Source organism: Mobula birostris, chromosome 7, assembly GCF_030028105.1.
Source record: "Mobula birostris isolate sMobBir1 chromosome 7, sMobBir1.hap1, whole genome shotgun sequence".
In the NCBI taxonomy this organism is placed as follows: domain Eukaryota; kingdom Metazoa; phylum Chordata; class Chondrichthyes; order Myliobatiformes; family Myliobatidae; genus Mobula; species Mobula birostris.
In genome coordinates, this window is record NC_092376.1 from 5,983,278 (window position 1) to 6,005,288 (window position 22,011).

General features: G+C 48.1%; 1 protein-coding gene across 1 annotated transcript in view; it reads left to right on the forward strand.

Moving 5' to 3' along the window:
* Nucleotides 1-22,011, forward strand: part of LOC140199981 (autophagy-related protein 16-like) — a 98,970-nt gene that overhangs the window by 46,960 nt on the left and 29,999 nt on the right. Inside the window, exons 5-13 of the mRNA XM_072262541.1 lie at nucleotides 4,396-4,647; nucleotides 5,402-5,467; nucleotides 8,061-8,147; nucleotides 10,461-10,523; nucleotides 13,392-13,485; nucleotides 13,955-14,060; nucleotides 18,253-18,323; nucleotides 18,568-18,639; nucleotides 21,515-21,635. Coding sequence (XP_072118642.1) covers nucleotides 4,396-4,647; nucleotides 5,402-5,467; nucleotides 8,061-8,147; nucleotides 10,461-10,523; nucleotides 13,392-13,485; nucleotides 13,955-14,060; nucleotides 18,253-18,323; nucleotides 18,568-18,639; nucleotides 21,515-21,635 — 932 coding nt within the window. The remainder of the gene's footprint in view (nucleotides 1-4,395; nucleotides 4,648-5,401; nucleotides 5,468-8,060; nucleotides 8,148-10,460; nucleotides 10,524-13,391; nucleotides 13,486-13,954; nucleotides 14,061-18,252; nucleotides 18,324-18,567; nucleotides 18,640-21,514; nucleotides 21,636-22,011) is intronic.

The following is a 22,011-nucleotide window of genomic DNA, read 5'->3' on the forward strand; positions in this document are numbered from 1 at the left end:
ACTGCATAGAAGCTGATTCAACAGGTGACTCACTTTCGCGTAGCCTTTCACAAATCTCCGATAGTAACCACAGAACCAAAGGAACGAGTGCAGATTGCTCACAGTCTGGGGTCTTGGCCAAGTGGTAACCACCTCTATCTTAGCTGGATCTGCAGCTACTCCATTTGTGAGACTATGTGCCCAACATAGCTAACAGACGTTTTGCAGAACTGGCACTTGTCCAGGGAAAGTTTTAACCCTTCAGCTTTCAGGCAGCCCAGCACCTTCAGCAGCCTCACTTCATGTTCTTCCAAGGTAGACACAAACACCGGGAGATCATCCAAGTACACCAATACCTCAAGCAATTTCATGTCCCCCACCATCTTCTCCATGACCTGCTGGAAGGTTGCAGGGGCTCCGATATGCCCTGGGGCATCCTTTTGAACTGGAAGTATCCCGGGGGACATATAAATGCCATCTTCTCTTTGTCAGCCTCACTCATGGGGATTTGGTAATATCCACTCCTCAAGTCCAGCACACTGAACCACTTCCCACCACTCAGACAGGCCAGCGTGTCTTCAGTCCTCGAGACTGTATACTGGTCAGGGACAGTGCACCTGTACAGAGTCCTATAGTCCACACACATCCATACCTTCCCATTATCCTTTCGGGCCACTACTATTGGGGACGCATAGGGGCTTCTGGACTCAGTGATGATTCCAGCTTCCTTCAACTTACTCAAATGCTGCCTAACATCTTCCACCTCTGCAGGGGCCAGTCGCCGCGACCTCTCTCTGAACAGGGTGTCCTCGGGCACTCAGATAGTACCTGGGGGCAAGGCCCTCTTGGAACAACTCACATCAAACTAGTCAGTGGAAAAAACACCTTCCAGCTTCAACATCTTTTCTACAAACCTCCTTTTCCACACCGCACACACTGGGGAGTCCCCAAGTTGAATGACTCAGCTGTCGACTTTCCCCCCTTTTCCAATAGTTTCTCCCCGGCTTGTCTCACAGGGACGCTAGACATTACCATCACTGGGAAGGGATATGCTAGGGGCATCCCTGCTTGAAGGTGAACTCCCTCTTCATAGTGTTCCTGACAATCACTGCCATCCTGCTCGCCTGTACAACCGAGGGCTTCTGCAATTCGGGCCTCACCAGTTCCCCAGCAGGAAATCTTGACTCCCCCTCATTGGTCTTCTGGGGTGTCCACAAAGAGGGCCTTGCCCCAGGCACTCCGGGAAATTTGGGGGTCCCCATCACTCTCACTACTTCCCTGGGCCTTAACACCATTGGCTTCAACTGGGTGAACTACACAGTCCTTCGTCTAAATTCGGTATCTGGCCTGATGCAGCCATGCACTTCCTCAAACGCAGCTCGAAACCCCGGGTGCACGGACAATGTTCCCAGAAAGCTCTCACCAGCCTTCTCCTTGCAGGCCCCCACGAGTCTCCTCACAAGAGGGGTGTTGGTCCCCACCAGAATTGAAACGCCGCCCTTCTCAACAGGGTCCGGACAAACCAGCACCAATGTATCAAGAACCTCAGACACTCGCACATCGGCCTCCGAGAACTCCAGTTTCACTGACAAATAACCGTCGTATGGATAATCACTAGCACTAAGCCCCCAGATCTCCAGTGCCCTGAATGGTGTCAATGGTAAATGCTTCAGATACCGGTTGTGAAACGAACTGTACAGCAACGTGACCTGCGACCCGGTGTTGAGGATGACTTTAGCATAAATACCTTCTATCTGTAGTGACACACTAAAGCATAACCCCACGAAGCCTTCAGGAATAAGGTCTTTTGCTTTTGGGGGTTCAATGGTATATTGCTGGGAACGTGTTCCCCCAGAGACACCAGGCCGTTCCCTCACTGGGTCTTCGCTAACTTTCCCAACATCCCTCTCTACTTAGGTATCCAGGGGCTCACTCTCCTAGGGGCTTCCTGCTGCTCACACTCCCGCCTGAAGTGTCCCTCTTCACCACAGTTATAACAGGTAATACTGGCTGCACCCCTCCCCCAACGCCTAGCAGAACCCCAGCCACCAGCACCCGTCTGCGCGGTCCGTCCCCTTAGGGGGTCTGCCCGTCTATCTGTCCTATCATCCGGAGGGTCCATACCCACTGTTAACACCCGGGACGTCTCAGTTCTCAACTCTGCCACATTCTCCTTTACCATCCCCTGGGTTGGGCTAGCTGTGGTCACTTCACCACAAGGGGCTACTACCGAGGACTGTATCCTGCTGACGGAGCCCTCCCACACCTCTGACATGTTCTCATCCTCCCATACCTCTCTAATCAGCTCAACTAAAGAGGGAAGGGGCACATCTTACGAGACCGTCGGAGACCCCAAGCAATCAGGTCCTGGGACTGGGCGCCCTTTGCTGTCTAGTCCATTCTTAACTGATCCACCTCAGCCACCTGAATGACCCCTCTGTGCTGCAAGCTATTTAGCTGCCTCTCTAGCCGGAAAATGTGAGCAGAAAGCTTCTCCCCCTTCTGAAGCATGTCCTGAAACCCCACCATGAGCTCCAGTGGGCACCCTGTCATGTCAAAGGCGTTCTCCAGTGCTCTCGGATAATCGGCAGTGTTGTCTAGGGGTTTCCACATTTTCACAGCTCTCACTACATCAGCGACGAACCTCCTCAAACTTTCAGCCAATCTCTTATGTCATCAGAGCGCTGCCTCTCATCTAGCAACTGAGAAGTCTGCACCACCCACGTCTCATACTCCTCTTCCCCCTCGGCGGGTGGGCGTTATTCCAGAGAATATTCTTAGCTTCCGGCGGGGACCCTCTGCCTCTGCACTGGGCCACTTATTCAGCAGAGAGGTGAGGGTTGATGCGAACTCAGAACTCTCACTCTTCACTGACATTCCAAATCTGACCACTCCTTCCCCTCATTCCTCAGAAACGGTCGAACCCTGTCTTTGAAGTCTCCGCCCCCAGCTACAGGAAACTCGATGTGACTCGGACCGCTCTGCTACACTCCCGTCCTCCCTGACAGCATGGACAGGCCATGGCCCCGCCTCACTTGGGCCACTGATAGACACTGGCAGTCCCAGCCCTGTTCGTCAACGCTAGTCTGAACTGAAACAAGGACCGAGCCCACCATTTTACCAAACCTCTGCGCGACAACCTCAACTTTGCCGACAATTTTAACAGTACTCAAAAGTCGAACTAACAATTCATCAGGGGTATGAATATCCACCCCTCTCAACATGCACGGTAACCCCACAGAGGCGTACCAGCACTCCACCCCAGCAACATTCATCCCAGCACAGATTTAAACACAATGCTCAGGGCAGTCATGCAGCATCCAGCGGAATCAATCCCGAGCGATACCCCCACAGTTGTAAGCCTGAGGTTCGGCCAGCATGCGTTTGTCTAAGGGAGGACAGCCTCTGGCCCAGCCAAACTGAGAAATCTTCTTTGTGTGGAGCTGTGTGATGTGCTGCCCAGTTACAAATCTGCACCGCAAAATATCTGACACCACACCGTATGCAATTAAACAATTGAACTTTATAAATCTTAATCTGACTGTCGGGTTAGTAAAGAAAAGAAAAAGAAAAAGGGCCCATTTTAATGAAACAGTCTAATGTGCACGTTGGAGCTCACGGTTGTCCGTCCATTCGTTCCCCACCGACCTCCGAGTGTTGCTAACCCTTGCACCCTGGCTCCAAGTCCACTCCATTCGGCGGTCTACCGACCCTCTCCACTCGCGTCTTCTCTCTTCACCTCTTGCCGACAAAAGACCACGAATACCTTCTCTCAGATCCACAAGAAAGAAACTCTGATTGGACGGCGCACATTCCAAAGCGCCCGATATCTCTAGTCATAACGCATACACTGCTGCTACAGAGAAGCCGTTACATTAGCAGTGAAACATTACAGAGCATTACACACCCAACGACCTGTGTGTGTTAGAGTAGTACAGCACAGTACAGGCCCTACAGACACAGTATTAGAACAGAGATGAGGAGGAATTTCTTTAGCCAGGGGGAGGTGAATCTGTGGAATTCATTGCGACAGGCAGCTATGGAGGCCAGGTCATTAGGTGTATTTAAACTGCTCACAGTACTCCAAGTGCGGTCTGAGCAATGCCTTATGATGATGGGGTTGGGATGTAATCACCGTTATTGTGTGAGCCACAGGATGCAGGGGGGCCTGACCCTCAATGTGCAACCTCTGACCCATACCCTTCTCACACCTACTCTTATTGTGTCCCTCCTACCCCTGACTCACTCCCCTCCTGTTCCCTTTCTACCCCCCACTCACCCCACCACAAACCCTGCCACCTCTGACCCCTGACCCATTGCTTGCCCCTGACCCACCATGGACCCCTACCACCTCTGACCCCTGATGCACTCCTTACCCCTGCGTCACCGTGGACCCCTGCTCTCACTTCACTGCAGGCTGGCAGAGCTGCTGGAGAAGCTGGCAGAGATGGAGGAGCAACGGAGGAAGCTGTTAGGTCAAGTGGCATCGCTGGATCAGGCGAATCGGACGGTGAAGGGCGAGTATGATGCCTTGCGGCTGCAGTACCATGCACAGTGGCAACAGTTGCGCCAGCGCGAGCTCGAGGCCTCCGAGCTGATCCACGACCTGCTGATCCTCAAGTCCCGTGAGGCTCAGCACCTCAACAACAGTATCGAGAAGCCCAGGAGGTAATGGCCAAAGCTTATTCCATGAGCACAGGGAAGGGAGAGGGGCGGAGAGGTCCCAAACTGGGCGAAAAAGTCCAAACAATGGTCTCTGATCTCGTCTTCGAGCAGGATGAGATAACAGAGTGAGACTCCCTCTACACCATCCCAATCACACACTCACGCGATCAGAAGCACAGTGAAGCTCCCTCTACATTATCCCAACTCACACTATGAGGTCAGACACAGAGTGAAGTTCCCTCTATATTGTCCCATCATAGACTCATAGGCTGAGATATAAAGTGAAGCTCCTTCTACACTGTCCCATCACACACTCCCAGGGTCAGACACAGAGTGAAGCTTCCTCTATACTATCCCATCACACCCTATGGGGTCAGATATAGAGTGAAACTCCCTGTACTCTGTCCCATCATAGAGTCCTGGGCTCAGACACAAAGTGAAACTCCCTCTACATTGTCCTATCACACACTTCCAGGGTCAGAAACACAGTGAAGCTCCCTCTACATTGTCCCATCACACACTCCCAGGGTCAGACACAGAGCAGATCTCCCTCTGCACTGTCCCATCACACACTCCTAGGGTCAGACACAGAGTGAAGCTCGCTCTACACTATCCCATCACACACTATGGGGTCAGATATAGAGTGAAGCTCCCTCTGCACTGCCCCATCACAGATGTGTTACTTTGGGCACGCATTCTAGAGTTTGCATTGAGTTACTGCTCTGGCCATGACGACTGTGTGCATTTTCCTGTCCAGGGCTGAGCAGAGACATCTACAGAAGGATCTGGCAATTGCTTCAAGTACCCCAATCTCCAAGGAACCGTGAGTCAGAAACATGTTTTGTTGGGGGGAGTGGGATGGGCTCACAAAATTGGAGAAGGACATTCAGCCTGTCTGGTCAATGCTAGTCCTTTGTTTTAATATTTTAATGCAATACAGAAGATAGGCAGCCAGCCCATCAGAGGTACGCTGGTTCACAAAACAACCCCAGAATCCCAGCCCACCCCCACCCCCACTACTTCACTAGTTCCAAATGTACAATATTCTGCAGATTGTGGAAGTCCTGAGCAACACACACAAACTGCTAGAGGAACTCAACAGGTCAGACAGCACCTATGGAAATGAATAAACCCTCCATGTTTTGGGCCGAGACCCTTCATCAGGGTTGGAAATGAAGGGGGGAAGAAGCCAAAATAAGAAGTTAGTGGGGAGGGGAAGGAGTACAAGTTTGTAGGTTATAGGTGAAACACATGAGGGGAAGGTAGGTGAGTGGAGGTGGGGAATGGTAAGAAGCTGGAAGACGATAGGTGGAAGAGCTGAAGGGCTGAAGAAGGAGGAATCTGATAGGAGAGGAGAGTGGGCCACCGGAGAAAGGGAAGGGGAAGGCGCACCAGGGGAAGTGATAGACAGGTGGGGAGAAGACGTACGAGGTCCAAGTGGAGAATAGAAGAAGAGGGAAGGGGAAGTGAATTTTTTTTTTCACAGAAAGAGAAATCAATGTTCATGCTCAGGTTGGAGGGTACCTATTTGGAATATGAGGTGTTGCTCCTCCACCCTGAGAGTGGCCTCATCGTGGCAGAAGAGGAGGACATGGACTGACATGTTGGAATGGGAATGGGGCTAGGTTAAAATGGTTGGCCACCGGGGAATTCCACTTTTTGCAGAAGGAGCAGAGGGTCTCAACAAAGCGACATTGCTGGCTTGGATGCTATTGCTCGTTTTGTGACAGAGAGGATCGGAGAGCGGACCACGGGAGAAAGGGAAGGAGGAGAGGAACCCAAGAGAGTGGATGGGCAGGTGAGGTGAAGAGAAGGGGTGAGAGATGAGCCGGATTGGGGAATGAAAAAAGAGTGAAAGAGCGAGGGTTGGCAGTGGGGTAGGGAGAAACTACGGGAAGTTAGAGAAGTGAGTATTTTTGCCATCTGATCAGAGGCTGCCCAAGTCACGTTGGACAAGCAACCTCATCTTCTGATTGGATGCTTCCAAACTAATAAGAATTGCAGAGACAACGACACGAGGAAATCTGCAGATGCTGGAAATTCAAGCAACACACACAAAAATGCTGGTGAACGCAGCAGGCCAGAGAGCATCCATAGGAAGAGCTACAGTCGACGTTTCGGGCTGTGACCCTTCGTCAGGACTAACTGAAAGAAGAGATAGTAAGAGATTTGAAAGTGGGGGGGAGGGGGAGATCTGAAATGATAGAAGACAGGAGGGGAGGGGTGGATCTAAGGGCTGGAAAGTTGATTGGCAAAAGGGATACAGAGCTGGAGAAGGGAGAGGATCATGGGATGGGAGGCCTGGGGAGAAAGAAAGGGGGATGGGAGCCCACTATAGTGAGAGGGACAGAGGGAGAAAAAAGAGAGAGAGAAAAAAAGGGGAAAAAATAAATAGATAAATAAGAGATGGCGTACTAGGGGGAGGTGGGGCATTAATGGAAGTTAGAGAAGTCAATGTTCATGCCATCAGGTTGGAGGCTACCCAGATGGAATATAAGGTGTTGTTCCTGCAACCTGAGGCCTATTAACCCTCTGACCTCCGCACATTGTTGCAATTTCGGAGGAAACCTAAGCACCTCATGGAAAATCGCGCGATAATCGAGTCATTGAGCATTACAGCACAGAAACAGGCCTTTCAGCCCATCTAGTCCATGTCAAACTGTTATTCTGCCTGTTCCCATCAGCCTGCACCCAGACCATAGTCCTCCCAACCATGCACTTCTCCACATGTCTCTTAAATGTTGCAATCAATCCTGCATCCATCACTTCCACTGGCAGCTCGTTCCACACTCCCACCACCCTCTGTGTGAAGAAGTTCCCCCTCATGTTCCCCTCAAACATTTCATCTTTCACCCCTAACCCTCTAGTTCAAGTTTGAAACATCAACTGTTTATTTTCTTCCATAGATGCTGCCTGACCAATTGAGTTCCTCCAGTATTTTGTGCATTGCTCTGATGGGGATGAGGTATTTCACCTTTCACCCCTGATCCATGACCTCTAGTTCTAGTCTCATAAAAACCTCGGTGGAAAAAACCTGCTTGCATTTTCCCTATCTATACTCCTCATAATTCTGTATATCTCTATCAAATCTCCCTTCATTCTCCTATACTCCAGGCCTTTCAAGTAGCACAGTTCCTCAAGTCCTGGCAACACCCTCGTAAATTTCCTTTGTAAGCTTTCAATCTTGTTGATGGGGAGAACGTGCGAACTCCACACGCAGACAGTGCTGGAACTTGGTATCAAAGCTGCTGCGCCAGTATGCTGCCTGGATGACCTGCTGTCTGAAGAAACCAGTCACCTGCTGGGGAATCTAGCAGCCAGTTGTGGAAGCCATTGCAGTTTCAATCCAGGGAACATTCCGTACAGTCTGTGGTCCTGAGTCTCCATGTTGACTCTGAAATTCTCTTTGCCTTCAGGGAGCCACTTCACTGGGAACCAGTTGTCCCACAGGAGGAATCAGGGTCGCACGAAGGCACAGATCTCAAATCCCGCTTGGCTCCCAGGTAAACAAGCAGCTCGCGGGAGTCGTTAAGACAGAATTCACTCAAGAGTTCAAAGTAAATTTATTCTCAAAGTGCATATACGTCACCATCTACACAGTAAATCCAAGAAACACAATAGAAACACAAAAAAACACAAAGACCACCACTTACAGGATGGACAAACAACTAACATGAACAAGGCAACAAACCACGCAAATACAAAAAAGAAAGAAAACAAGAGAAATAATAATCTAATTCATAAGCTATAAATATTAAGAACATGGGATGAAGATTCCTTGAAAGTGAGTCTGTTGGTTGTGGGGAAAGTTCTGTGATGGGGTGAGTGAAGTCATCCCCTTTGGTTCAGGAGCCTGATGGTTGAGGGGTAATAACTGTTCCTGAACCTGGTGGTGTGAGTCCTGAACCTCCTGTACCTTCTTTCTGATGGCAGCAGCGAGAAGAGAGCCTGTCCTGGGTGGTGGGGGTCCCTGATGATGGATGCTGCTTTCCTACGACAGTGTTTCATGTAGGTGTGCTCACTGATGGCGAGTGCTTTACCTGTGTTGGATTGGGCTCCATACCAGGCTGTGACGTAACCACTCAGCTTCCACCCTCAGGCGGTGGTGGGGGGTGGGGTAAGATTTCCTGAGGGGGAATTATCCTCCGATTGCTCTGGTTTCAGATCAGGGGGCTGTTGTTGAGGGATTGGGCAGCAGGGAGCTAGGAGCAGTGGATGATTGGATGGAGATTGGGACCATGCACAGCCGAGATCACCCCTCTCCTGTTGACATCAGCCAGTGTGGAGGGGGGTGGGTCCTGCCACCTGCCACAAGAATGTATGGGTAACCCCTCCCACCCACCAAAGTCCCCAGGTGAAATATACAGGTAGGCCATTTGTCCCCTCAGATTTGACTTTACACCTCGAATGACGCCATTCAATTTCTTGTACAACCATACCATGACCTTCCATCTTCGGTACTCAATGTCCTGACCAATGAAGGTCTGCGATAAAATGATTCCGCTGTCTGGGAGCTCTAACCTTAAGACGAAGGTGGCACGGCAGCGTAGCAATTAGCGCAATGCTTTACAGTACCAGTCGTAAGATCGGGGTTCGAATCCCGCCACTGTCTGTAAGAAGTTTGTACGTCCTCTCTCTCTTAACTTCGGGTGCTCTGCATTCCTCCCACATTCCAAGGACGTACCAGTTAGCGTTAGTAATTTGTGGGCATGCTACATTGGCACTGGAGGCGTGGTGACACTTGTGGGTCGCCCCCAGCATCATCCTCACTGATTTGATTTGACACAAGGCAATGCATGTTGCTGTGTGTTTCGATGTGCGTGTGGTAATAAAGCTAACGTTTAAAATCTTTAAGCCCTATCGGACACAAGTAACCGTGAGCCCCTCACTTTAGGGAGCTTAATCTGTATCACATCAACAGACACGTCACGGACTAGTTCACTTCTCAGTTTAGTGTCCACGGTGAGACATAGCTGTCAATAATCACTGTCCGACTGGTGCGTCCCACCTCCCTACCAAGGAGGAGATACCTTCAGCTTACAAAATAGTTTAAACACAGTTTATTGATATACTGTACAATTAATCTGGAGGAATAGTTCTTGACAAAAAGTTTAATTCAGCAAGGAATTCTAACTTATAAAAGATTTCCAGGTTACTGAAGATTTCTAGACTATGAAGGATTTCCAAACACAGGTACATGACTTACAACCTAAAAAGGTATACCGGTTAGTTGCAGACGAACAAGTCGTCAGTCGTGGAACCGATTGCTGAGGGATGAATTCTCCATCTCTCTGCCGTCCCTGGCGATCCTGACTGCTTTCTAACATTTATACTTGGAAAGGTTACATGCTGTGTGGCACGGCAGCATAGCGATCAGTGCAGTGCTTTACAGCGCCCACTGTAAGTCCAGAGTTCAAGTCCATGTTGCAGCCTATAAAGAGTTTTATGTTCTCCCCAAGACAGCATGCTCCAGGATCCTCTCCCATTCCAAAGAGATGAGGGTTAGAGTTAGTGAGCTGTGGCATGCTATGTTGGCGCCTGAAGTGTGGCAATACTTTCGGGCTGCCCCCAGCACAGCCTCAGACTGCTGGTCATTGATGTTCTGATATGTGTGTGACAATTAAAGCTCACCTAATCTAAAGATGGGGTGATCAGTAGTTCCCTTGGGCCCTGGAAAATGAATGGCCATCACAGACTAGCATTCCAAAAGCTGCCTCCATCACCCTGTTTAGCTTTTCCTGGGTTCTCCTCGGCCTACTGCCCCGTCCTGGTTTGGTCCTCTGATATTTAGCCTCACATGTCCCTCTTTGTTTTAGGTCAGCCTCTTTCAGCCTTCCGGACCAGTCCAAGGTCCTCCAGACCATCAGAGGGTTCTTTCGGTAAGTACTGGAATTGGTTTATTGTTTTCACATCTAGGAGAAGGAAAGCTCTGATCTCAAACCTCTGCTGCCCTGCGGTTATACCCACTCACGGGGAAGGCCTCGGGAGTAAACCCCAGGGGAAAAATCCGGAGCTGGAGTCCCTGAGGCAGTCCTACGTTGAGTTCAACGCTGACTGGAAACTCCTGCGACGCCACTAGTGATAAACTGCATCGGTTTCTGGCATTCCTTTGAATCCATCAGCTGCATGGAGAGGGGGAGATTGCTACATGGGCAACATCTTGCTCTCCATATTGTACCTCCCCACACTTGCTTATCACATTGATGTCTGGGATGCAACATCCCTGCTTGAACCTGACCAACAGAAGGCCCTCAACAAGATACAGTGGAAAGCTTGTTCATACAGATCAAATCACTACACAGTGCATTGCTGTAGGACAAGGTAAAGCTATAACAGAATTCAGAACATAAACACAAGAGGTTCCACAGATGCTGGAAATCAAGAGTGACACACAAAATGCCGGAGGAACTCTGCAGATCAGGCAGCATCTATAGAAATGAATAAACGGTCCATGTTTCGGGCTGAGACCCTTCATCAGGACTGGAAAGGAAGGGGGAGGGTGTCAGAATAAGAAGGTAGGGAGGGGAAGGAGTACAAGCTAGAAGCTTTTCTTTCTTTTTCAATCTTTTTATTAATTTCAAAATATAGAAACAAAACATAGCAATAATACAGATAATATGAGATGTATTGTTACATTTAAAAAAAGAGTAATTGCAAAACCAAATAGTGGAAATTACCAAAACTCCCATACATGTAGAACTGATCACGGATAATATAAAGCAAAAAAAAAGGAAAAAGACAAAAAAAGAAAAAAAAACCCATCCCAAAAGAAAAAAAAACTAAACTAAACTAAAAGACTTGGGCAAAACTAACAACTTAAAAATGGAAAAGAAGAAAACTTCAGCGTCGACGCCTCCACTCCCCTCCAACAACAGTACAGAGAAATGAAACCAGTTTGGAAATGATCAAATTACATCAAATGAAAATGCTGAATAAATGGCCTCCAAATTTTTTCAAACTTAATAGAAGGGTCATAAACTGCACTTCTAATTTTCTCCAAATTCAGACACACCATAGTTTGTGAAAACCAATGAAATACTGTAGGAGGGTTGATCTCTTTCCAATTCAACAAGATGGACCTTCTAGCTATTAAAGTAAGAAATGCAATCATCCTTCGTGATGAAGAGGTTAAATTATACAAGCTAGAAGCTGATAGGTGAAGCCAGGTGGGTGGGGGGGGGGGGTGAAGTAAGAAGACTCCAGCCCTTAATCTTTTCCACCTATCACCTCCCAGCTTCAGTTGCAGTGAAAGTGTAGCACAGGTAGCACAATGAAATGTAAGATCATATTGAGGTAGATTGTAAGGTCAAGAGTCCAGCTTATTGTACATGAGGTCTGTTCAATATTCTGGGGTGGAAATTGTGCTTCAGCCCGGTAGTACGACTATTCTATTTTCTGCCCGGTGCACGCAGATGGTAGAAAAATAGAGGGTTATAGGCTTTATAGGAGGGAAGGCTGTGTGGGGTGGAATAGGCCAAAAGGTCGACACAACATCATATGCTGCAGTGTTCTATGTTGTACGCACTGTTCCCTCTAAGCTGTCGGGTGCGTGGCCACCAGCTACTGAAATGCTCCCGCGCCGTCGCCTTTGTTGTGGCGCAGCTGAAATTGGACGCAGCTGGAAAAGGTTTATGAAACGTGAAAGATTTTTGTACTGTAGTTCATTATACCATTCAATTAATAAATAAAATCAAAAGTATGTGATTTTTCAATTTTCATTCTAAATATTCATAGTATATATATAACAAAAAAACAATTTAAAGTGCTGCACAGTTTTCAGGCCGTGTAAAAGTTTCCTGCTCACACCAATGATTGGCTCATACAGCTGTAAAAAAAAATTAAAGGGAACATTGGTTGTACATTAGTGTTAATGACTGGCTCAGAGAGTTGTGGATGTATAGAATGAGCTGCCAGAGGAAGTGAGAGGGGTGGGTACAATTATAATGTTTAAGAGACGCTTGGACAGGTAGAAGGATTGGAAAGGTTTAGAGCACTGGTTCCTATCTTTTTCATGCCATGGACCAATACCATTAGGCAGGGGATCTGTGGACCCCAGGCTGGGGTTTAGAGCGGTGTGGGCCAAACACAGGCAAGTGGGGCTAGTACCAATAGGCATCTTGGATGAGTTGGGCTGAAGTGCCTCATCGCTGCCTCAACTGGGTGGGGTCAGGCTGTGACTAACAAAGTCTTGGAGTTTCAAATGAGCTGGATTTTGACGGATGTTCTCACCCCCACCCATTCTATCTTGACTAAACCCCGAAGTGTCTAAACCCCTCCACCCACATTGGGGAGGGCATGGGATCTCATCTTCTTCAGCTTTGGGTGCAGACATATAAGTGGGGTCCCATCCTCTGCAGACAGACAGACCACAGACACATCAACTTTAACCTGAGCACAGACAGGCGGACAGACCATTTCCACTATGTCTAGACTGAACAAGCAGACAGGCAAATAGGGGACATACCCTGTGTTGACTAAGTGCTGACAGGCGGATAAACAGGGGCTGGCCTTGTCTAGACTGAGTGCAAGCAGACCAGACAAATAGGAGACTCTCCCTGTCCAGACAGAGAGACTGGGGTCTTCCTATCTAGACTGACCGTGGGCAGACGAATGGATGCATCTCCCTGTCTAGACTGGATGCAAAGCTATGAAAGGGGTTATCTCACTGTCTAGACAGGAAGCAAACCTATGAAAGGGGTTATCTCACTGTCTAGACTGATCTGATTATCTCTGTCTTCCCCATCTAGGATACGCTCCAGTGCCTCCTGCAGTGAAATTGACTGCAGCCCCACTGGCATCTTCTCCATCTCCAGGGTCCCCGCCTGTGTCCGGCATAGTGTGGTGAGTCTGAGGGGCTCGGAGTGGTGAGAACGTGGGGTCACAGGTTGAGAGGGCATGGACAGGTGTGGGAATTGGAGCCATTGTTTTGAGTGTCCGTGGCCATATGTGGGAGGGCGGAGTCAGGGTGGTGAGTGGGTGTGGTCAACATGCATGAGGGTGTGGCCAAGTGTTTGAAGGTGGGTAGGTCCACACTGTGGGATGGGTGGTACTGAGGGAGGGTCACACTGTGGGAGGGGTGGTACTGAGGGAGGGACACACTGTGGGAGGGGTGGTACTGAGGGAGGGTCACACTGTGGAGGGGTGGTACTGAGGGAGGGTCACACTGTGGGAAGGGTGGTACTGAGGGAGGGTCCCAGTATGGGAGTGGGTGGTACTGAGGAAGGGTCACACTGTGGGGTTTTCAATTCAGGAGGTTCATTTCATTTGATTAACTCCAAGCATTTTATTTTCTTTCTCCACTTTGGACCAGTTTGCACACGACGGAGAGGTTAACACTGTCAAGTTCTCCCCAAGTTCCAAGATCCTAGCCACAGGAGGAAGTGACAGGATTGTGAAGCTGTGGGACATTGTCGGAGGTGAGACTCCAGGGGTCTCGTATCACCCAACGCACTCTGAGGAGTCAAATGTCCAGTGGCTTAATGTGTAAAGCAGCAGATGCCTGTACTGTGGTGCTAGAAAGTTTGTTAACCCTGTAAAATTTTCTCTATTTCTGCATAAATATGACCTAAAATGTGATCAGATCTTCACGTAAGTGTTCTTGGTCCGGTCCGTAAAGTCCGCATTCCAGTTCACAGTCCAGTCCATTGACCCTTGCTCCAGGTTTTCCTGTCTACCCAGTTTCTGTTCCTGTTGAGCACTAATTAAGGCAGCTGATTCTCGTTGGAGCTGGCTGCATAAATACTCCCAGAGACCAGGGCGTGGTGGCTGGATTGTTCTTGTCCTTACTCCTTGTATCCCTTCCCTGTCTTCTGTTTCCTCGCCTGAAGTCTTGTCTTTCTGGTAACTCTCGCCTCGTCTCACCTGAAGTCTTGTCCTGGAGCCACCCTGTACCTAGCTCCCTTCCTGTCCCTTGCCTCCGTCGGGTAAGCCAGGCTGTATTTCCGTTGCCCCACAGTTGGTTCTGTCCCTTCCTGTCCCTTGCCTCCATCAGGTAAGCCAGGCCGTCCTGCCGTTACCCTGCTGTTGGTTCTGTTCCTTCCTGTCCCTTGCCTCTGCCAGGTAATTCAGGCCGTCTTGCCATTACCTTGCAGTTGGTTCTGTCCCTTCCTGCCTTTTGCCTCCGTTGGGTAAACCAGGCCATCTTGCTGTTACCCTACGGTTGGTTCTGTCCCTTGCCTCCGTCGGGTAGGTCAGGTCGTCTTGCCGTTACCCTGCGGTTGGTCCTGTCCCTTCCTGTCTCTTGCCTCCGTTGGGTGATGATCCGCACCCTGCCCAGGATGAGCTTCAAGACCCCTAGCCTCAAGCCTCACCGCAAGCCTCCAGTCTCCCGCCTCACCTCAAGTCTCTGGTCTCCCGCCTCGCCTCAAGTCTCTAGCCAATCCTGGCCTCAAGTCTGAAGACTCCAACCTCGTCCTGCTTGCCAGCCAAGTCACGTCCTTGCCTAGTTCTGGGGTCCGAGCCAGAGGCAAGACCCAGATTCTGGGTCCTTGTCCAGTTTCTGGCTCGGAGTCCAAGCCCTGGCTCCTAGCTCTGTTGTCTAGTCCTGTTCGGGGTTCCCAGTTTTCTTGTCCATGTCCTAGCCATCGCCCTGTATCCTAGTCCTGTCCCTGGTACTTCAGTGTCTGTGTCTTGCACTTGGGTCCGTTACCAGCCACCTCCTTATGACAGTAAGCCCTAAACTAAATAAAGAGAACTCAATTAAATAAATAACGCAAAAAAATTTTATACTTGTTCATTTATTTACAAAGAAATAATCCAATATTACATGTAGTTGTTGTAAAAAGTATGTGAACCTTTGCTTTCAGTAACTGGTGTGACCCCTCGTATAGCAATAACTTCAACCAAACGTCTCCGCTAACTGTTGATCAGACCTGTACATTGGCTTGGAGGAATTTTAGGCCATTCCTCATTACAAAACTGCTTCAGCTTTGGGATGTTGGTGAACTTTCTTGCATGAGCTGCTTTGCTTCATGTCCTTCCATAACATTCCTATAGGATTAAGGTCTGGACTCTGACTTGGCCATTCCAAAACACTAATTTTCTTCTTTTTAAACTATTCTGTTGTTGATTTACTCTTGTCTTTCAAATCATGGTCTTGTTGCACCATCCAACTTGTATTAAGCTTCAGGTGACGGACCACTACCCTGACATTCTCCTGTAAAACGTCTTGATACAATTTTGTATTCATTGTTCCCTCAGCAACTGTGAGCTGACCAGGCCCTGAGGCAGCAAATTAGCCCCAAACCATGATGCTCCTTCCACCGTGCTTCACAGTTGGATGAGATTTTGGTGTTGGTGTGTAGTGTCCTTTTCCCTCCAAACGCAGCAATATGCATTGCTGCCAATAAGTTCAACCTTTGTCTCATTTGTCCATAGAACATTTTCCCAGAAGCATGGTGGAACATCCAGGTGGTCTTTTGCAAACTTGAGATGAGCAGCAATTTTTTTTTTGGAGAGCAGTGTTTTCCTCCATGGTGTCCTTCCATAAACACCATTCTTGTTCAGTGTTTTTCTTATAGTGAACAGAGACTTTAGCAAGTTCTAGAGATTTCTGCAGGTCTTTTGCGGTTAACCTTGGGTTCTTTTTCACCTCCTTCAGCATCGCATGTTGTGCTCTTGGTGTGACCTTTGCAGGATGCCCACTCCTAGAGAGAGTAGCAACAGTACTGAATTTCCTCCATTTGTAGATAATTTCTCTTAGGATGGACTGATGAACACTCAGGTCTTTAGAAACGCTTTTGTAGTCTTTTCCAGCTTCATGCATCTCTACAATTCTTCTAAGGTCCTCTGAAAGCTGTTTTGACTGAGGCTTGGTGCACGTAAACAGATCTTTGTCGGGTCTTTTTTATTGGATAGAGCACCTCTACAACTCACACTCCAATCTCATCTCATTGATTGGGATACCCGACTCCAAATAGTTTTAGTAGAAGGCATTACCTCTGAGGTTCAATACTTTTTCCAACAAATACATATAATATTGCATCATTTTCTCAATAAGTAAGCAAACAAGTACAATGTTTTTCGTTTTATTTAGTTGGGTTCTCTCTATCTAGTTTTAGGACTTGTGTGAAGATCTGATCACATTTTTGGTTCGTATTTTTGCAGAAATATAGAAAGTTCTAAAAGGTTCACAAACATTTTAGCACCACTGTATGTGAGTGAGTGTGAGTACGTATCTGTGTGCAAGTCGCTTTGTGCATGTGCGCTTATCGGTTTGTGTCTACACGCTTGTCTACCTGTGTGTACAACCAACATTGCAGCTGTGTAGGCCAACCGTTGCTCTGAGAGGAAATGTTTACACGGCCTGAACATTGAGTGACACTTTAAATGTTTCTGTTTGTAATATGGATAATATGAATACTTCAAATGAAAATTGAAAAAGTGCATACTTTCGATTTTTATTTGTCAATTGAAGGGGTTAATGAAATATAGTACAACAAAGAAACTCTTTCACCTTTCGTAAACCTCTTCACGTCTGTCTTCATTCCAGCTGCGCTGCAACAAAGGGTACGTGCGTGGGAGCATTGCAGTGACTGTGTGGCCGTGCACCTGGGCGGCTGAGAGGAATCAGTGGTGTATGCATGCCTGTCTGCCTGCATCAGAATCAGATCTGTTATCACTGACATACTTAGTGACATTTACTGAATTGTGGCAGCAGGACCATACAAGACAGAAAATGACTTTAAGTTACAAATAAGTAAATGGCAGTAAAGAGGAATAGTGAGGGAGTGTTCATGGGTATGTTGTCCTTTTCGAAATCCGTTGATGGAAGAGAAGAAGGTGTCTCTAAAACATTTGGCATAGATCTTAGGACTCCTGTATCTCCTCCCTGATCATAGTAATGAGAAGATTGCATGTCCTGAATGGTGATAGATGCCACCTTCGTGAGGCATCGCCTTTTGACGGTGGGGAGTCTAGTGTCCGTGATGGAGCTGGTGGGGTTTACAACTTCCTGCCCCTCCATACCAGGCGGTGATGCATCCAGAAGTGTAACCCTGCCATCACTACTAGACTACTTGGTTGCATACCAAGGCTCCTCAAACTCCTAATGAAGTCGAAATGCTGTCTGTCTGTGTGTGCCCGAGTATCTACGTGCACGTGAGCGCGATGTGCTTTTTGCTGGGGTCAGGGAAGTTGGACATTCTCTGGTGGAGCAGCTGATTCTTGAGTGTGGGGCTGCATCCAGCATTCTCTCCCCAACTCTCCCTCTGCTTCCCTCACCCCAAAAGCCCTAATCATCTCCGTCTGGTGCCCCTCCTCCTTCCCCTTCTCCCATGGTTCACTGTCCTTTCCTATCAGAATCTTTCTTCTTCAGATCATGATAACCTCTTCCACCTATCACCTTCCAGCTTCTTACTTCATCACCCCACCTACCTTCCCCCTCACCTGGCTTCACCTATTACCTGCCAGTTTGTCTTCCTCCCCCTTCCCCCACTTTCTTATTCCTGCTTTGTCCCCTCCCTTTCCAGTCCTGATGAAGGGTCTCGGACCGAAACATCGACTCTTTACTCCTTTCCATAGGTGCTGCCTGGCCTGCTGAGTGCTTCCATCATTTTGAGTGTTGGTACCAGCACTGGTCCGATCTCATTCTCTCCTGTCCTCTTTCAGGCACCCTACAGAACAGGAGGACCCTGGAGGGGAGCAACGACGGGGTGACCAGCATCGACTTTGACCCATCGGTGAGTGAGGGATTTCAAAGGGAGGGGATAAACATGGGCAGGATGGTGGGGGGGAGGAGTTAGAACCAAGCACAGGTAGGTATATTATTATACCTATCATTTTTCTGGTTGAACACCCAAGTTGGGTGGTGTTTCATTGATTCTGTTATGGTTATTATTCGATAGATTTATTGAGTAAGCCCACAAGAAAATGAATCTCAGGGTTGTATATGGTGACCCCATGTTCAGTTTTCCTTTGCTGTAGGGTCTGCAGCTGCTGGCCGGATCATACGACAACTCAGCACGCCTGTGGAGCCTGAGGGACTGTGAGCTCAAGGTGAGAGGGATTCCCGTCTGAAGGAGATAAACAGGGCAGAGTCATTTGCACGGAGAAACCGTGCTACCGTGCTGATGGCGGAGATGACAAAACTCATCTTCTGCACCTCCTCCAAGTGTCACACCTTCCCCCAAAGTGTGGCCATAGTCTGCGCCCAGTCCTCCAGCTGCGGCCCGCAACGGGACGCATCCTGCCAGCTATGGCCCACAACCTGATAGCTTTCAGATCCCGGAACGTGTCCACAACTCGAACTGTTTGTGAGTTATCAGGGAAATGAACTACAGCATTGTGTGTGGGAGATGGTTGCAGGAACAGCGGCCTGTCTGACTCATTGAGTGAGTGATTGTTGCAGCTTGGATAGGAGGAACGAAGGCATGGGGCCTTTTCTTCTTTTTGCAATACTTGATTTGATTTTTTATATATTTTATTGTAATTTATAGTTTTAAAAAATTATTATGTACAGGTGTCCCCCGCTTTTCGAACATTCGCTTTACGAAACCTCACTGTTACAAAAGACCTACATTAGTACCCTGTTTTCGCTTTCAGAAGGTGTTTTCACTGTTACGAAAAAAATCAGCGCACAAAAGAATCAGCGGGCGATAAAAAGCCGCGCGCGCCCCAAGCAGCCGCTCTCCCCCGGATTCGGAATGGCATTGCTTTAACACGTTGCATTGAGCAGCCGTTAGCAAGATGAGTTCTGAGGTATTGGAAAAGCCTGAAAGAGCTCGTAAGGGTGTTATATTTAGCATAAAACTAGACATAATTAAGCGTTTTGATCGTGGTGAACGAAGTAAGGACAAAGTGAGTTTGACTTGTGGAAGCTGACGAAGATGATGTTGAAGAGGTTTTGGCATCCCATGACCAAGAACTGATAGATGAAGAGCTGATGCAATTGGAAGAGGAAAGGATAACAATCAAAACCGAATGCAGTAGCGAAATGAACACGAAGCCACTGCGTGAGATTTTCGCTGCAATGATAAAGTACAACTTTAATTTTGAAAGGTTACGTCGGTTTAGGGGATATTTGCAAGATGGTTTGAGTGCTTACAAAGAACTGTATGATAGAAAAATGCGCGAGGCTCGACAGTCAAGCAAGCCTTCCACATCAGCCACAGCAGACAACAAACCTCGACCTTCGACATCCAGGCGGGCAGTCATAGGAGAAGATGAGCTGCCTGCCCTAATGGATACAGATGACGAGATGACACCCCATTGTCCCACCACCCCAACACCCAGGCCACGGACAGATACAGTACCGATTCGCGGAGAATGCAGCAGTAGCCGGGAGACACACAGCACATCTTTAAGAAAAAAGCCGAAATAAACATTCTAATTAATTAGGTGCCACCCTACACGTGAATGTCGGCCCAGATCAGAGCCAATGCAATCAGCACTGATCTGAGCCGACAATTACGTGTCTGGCGGCACCTAATTAATTAGCATGTTTATTTTGGCTTTTTTCTTAAATATGTGCTGTGTGCCTCCCGGCTACCGCTGGACTCCTGCATGCTTTGTGGCAATGTATCGGTCAGCGGCCTGGAGGGTGGGGGCCACTGCACCACTCAAACGTCTGACGACTCAGTCTAACACACCATTGGCAAGCTGTCTTCCCTATTCCGGTAAGTGATACTACACTGTACATACATTATTTCTACCTTACATCGGCTGTGTATTTTTACGTGTTATTTGGTATGATTTGGCAGCTTCATAGCTGAAAGGTTACTGGAGAGAGTGTTTCTGCGGAGAGCGCTTGCGTGAGATTTTCGCTTCGGCGAACAGTGCCGGCAATGATTGTGAAAAAGTATTTCTACTTTATATAGGCTGTGTATTAATCATATCATTCCTGCTTTTACTATATGTTACTGTTATTTTCGGTTTTATGTGTTATTTGGCATGATTTGGTAGGTTATGTTCGGGTCTGCGAATGCTCACAAAATTTTCCCATATAAATCAATGGTAATTGCTTCTTCGCTTTACGACATTTCGGCTTACAAACCGTTTCATAGTAACGCTCTACCTTCGGATGGCTGGGGAAACCTGTACGACAAGATTCTACTGCCTCAAAACAACGACTTTCATGACATATGTCAGTGATATTAAATCTAATTTTGATTCTGGTGCCTGTCCCCATCTGGTAGAAGATGCCTACAACATTCAAACACCTTTATAAAACCATCATTAGACCACGCTTGGGAATACTGTGTTCATTTCTGTTCTCCTCATTATAGGAAAGATGTAGAAGCTGTAGAGAGGGTGCAGAGGAGATTCACCAGGATGCTGCCTGGATTAGAGAGCATGTTTTATGAGGATAGGTTGAGCAAGATAGGGCTTTTCTCTTTGGAGCGAAGGAGGATGAGAGGTGACTTGATAGAGATGTACAAGATGATAAGAGGCATGGACCGAGTGGACAGCCAGAGACTTTTTCCCAGGGTGGAAGTGGCTATCACCAGGGGGTGGAATTTTAAGGTGATTGGAGTCAAGTATAGGGGGGATGTCAGAGGTAGGTTTTTTACACAGAGAGTGGGTGTGTGGAACTCACTGCTGGGGGTGGTGGTAGAGCCAGATACATTAGGGATGTTTAAGAGACTCTTAGATAGACACATGGATGATAGAATAATGGAGAGTTATATGGGAGGGAAGGGTTAGACTTATCTTAGAATAGGTTTAAGGGTTGGCACAGGATCAAGGGCCAAAGGGCCTATACGGTTCAACGTCGTATGTTCTAAAGCAGAAGGAAAGTGAAGGGGTCTTCCGTCAGATTAGTAGGTCAAATCTCCAGAGACTTCTGTTGGACTTTTGGTGGGTTTGGTCACGTTTTTGATTTTATTCTGCTTCTGTGCTAACCATCTACTTTTCTCTTGTCCGCTGTGCTCAGCACACGCTATCAGGTCACAGTGCAAAGGTCACGGCTGCAAAGTTCAGGTGCTTTTACCGAGAGGTGGTGACGGGGAGCCACGATAGGACGATCAAAATCTGGGACCTGAATAAAGAAGCCTGTGAGTGAGTTATAGAGTCACAGAAGATGTATAGCTCTGAAACAGGCCCTTTGGCCCATCTTGTTCATGCCAACCAAGGGGGCTCTCTCAAGCTAGTCAAATTTGGTCCATATCCTTCTAAACCAGGGGCTCCCAGCCTTTTTTTTTAATGCCGCGAACCCCTACCATTCACTGAAGGGTCCTTAGACCGCAGGTTGGGAATCCCAGTTCGGAACCTTTCTTCTCCATAGACCTTTCCAAATGTCTCTTCAATGGTGCAACTGTACCTGGCTCAACGACTTCCTCTGGCAGCTCATTCTATAACCCACCATCTTCTGTCTCTTAGATAGTCACAAGGATGATAGAAAAATGGAGGCCTTCCTGGGAGGGAAGGGTT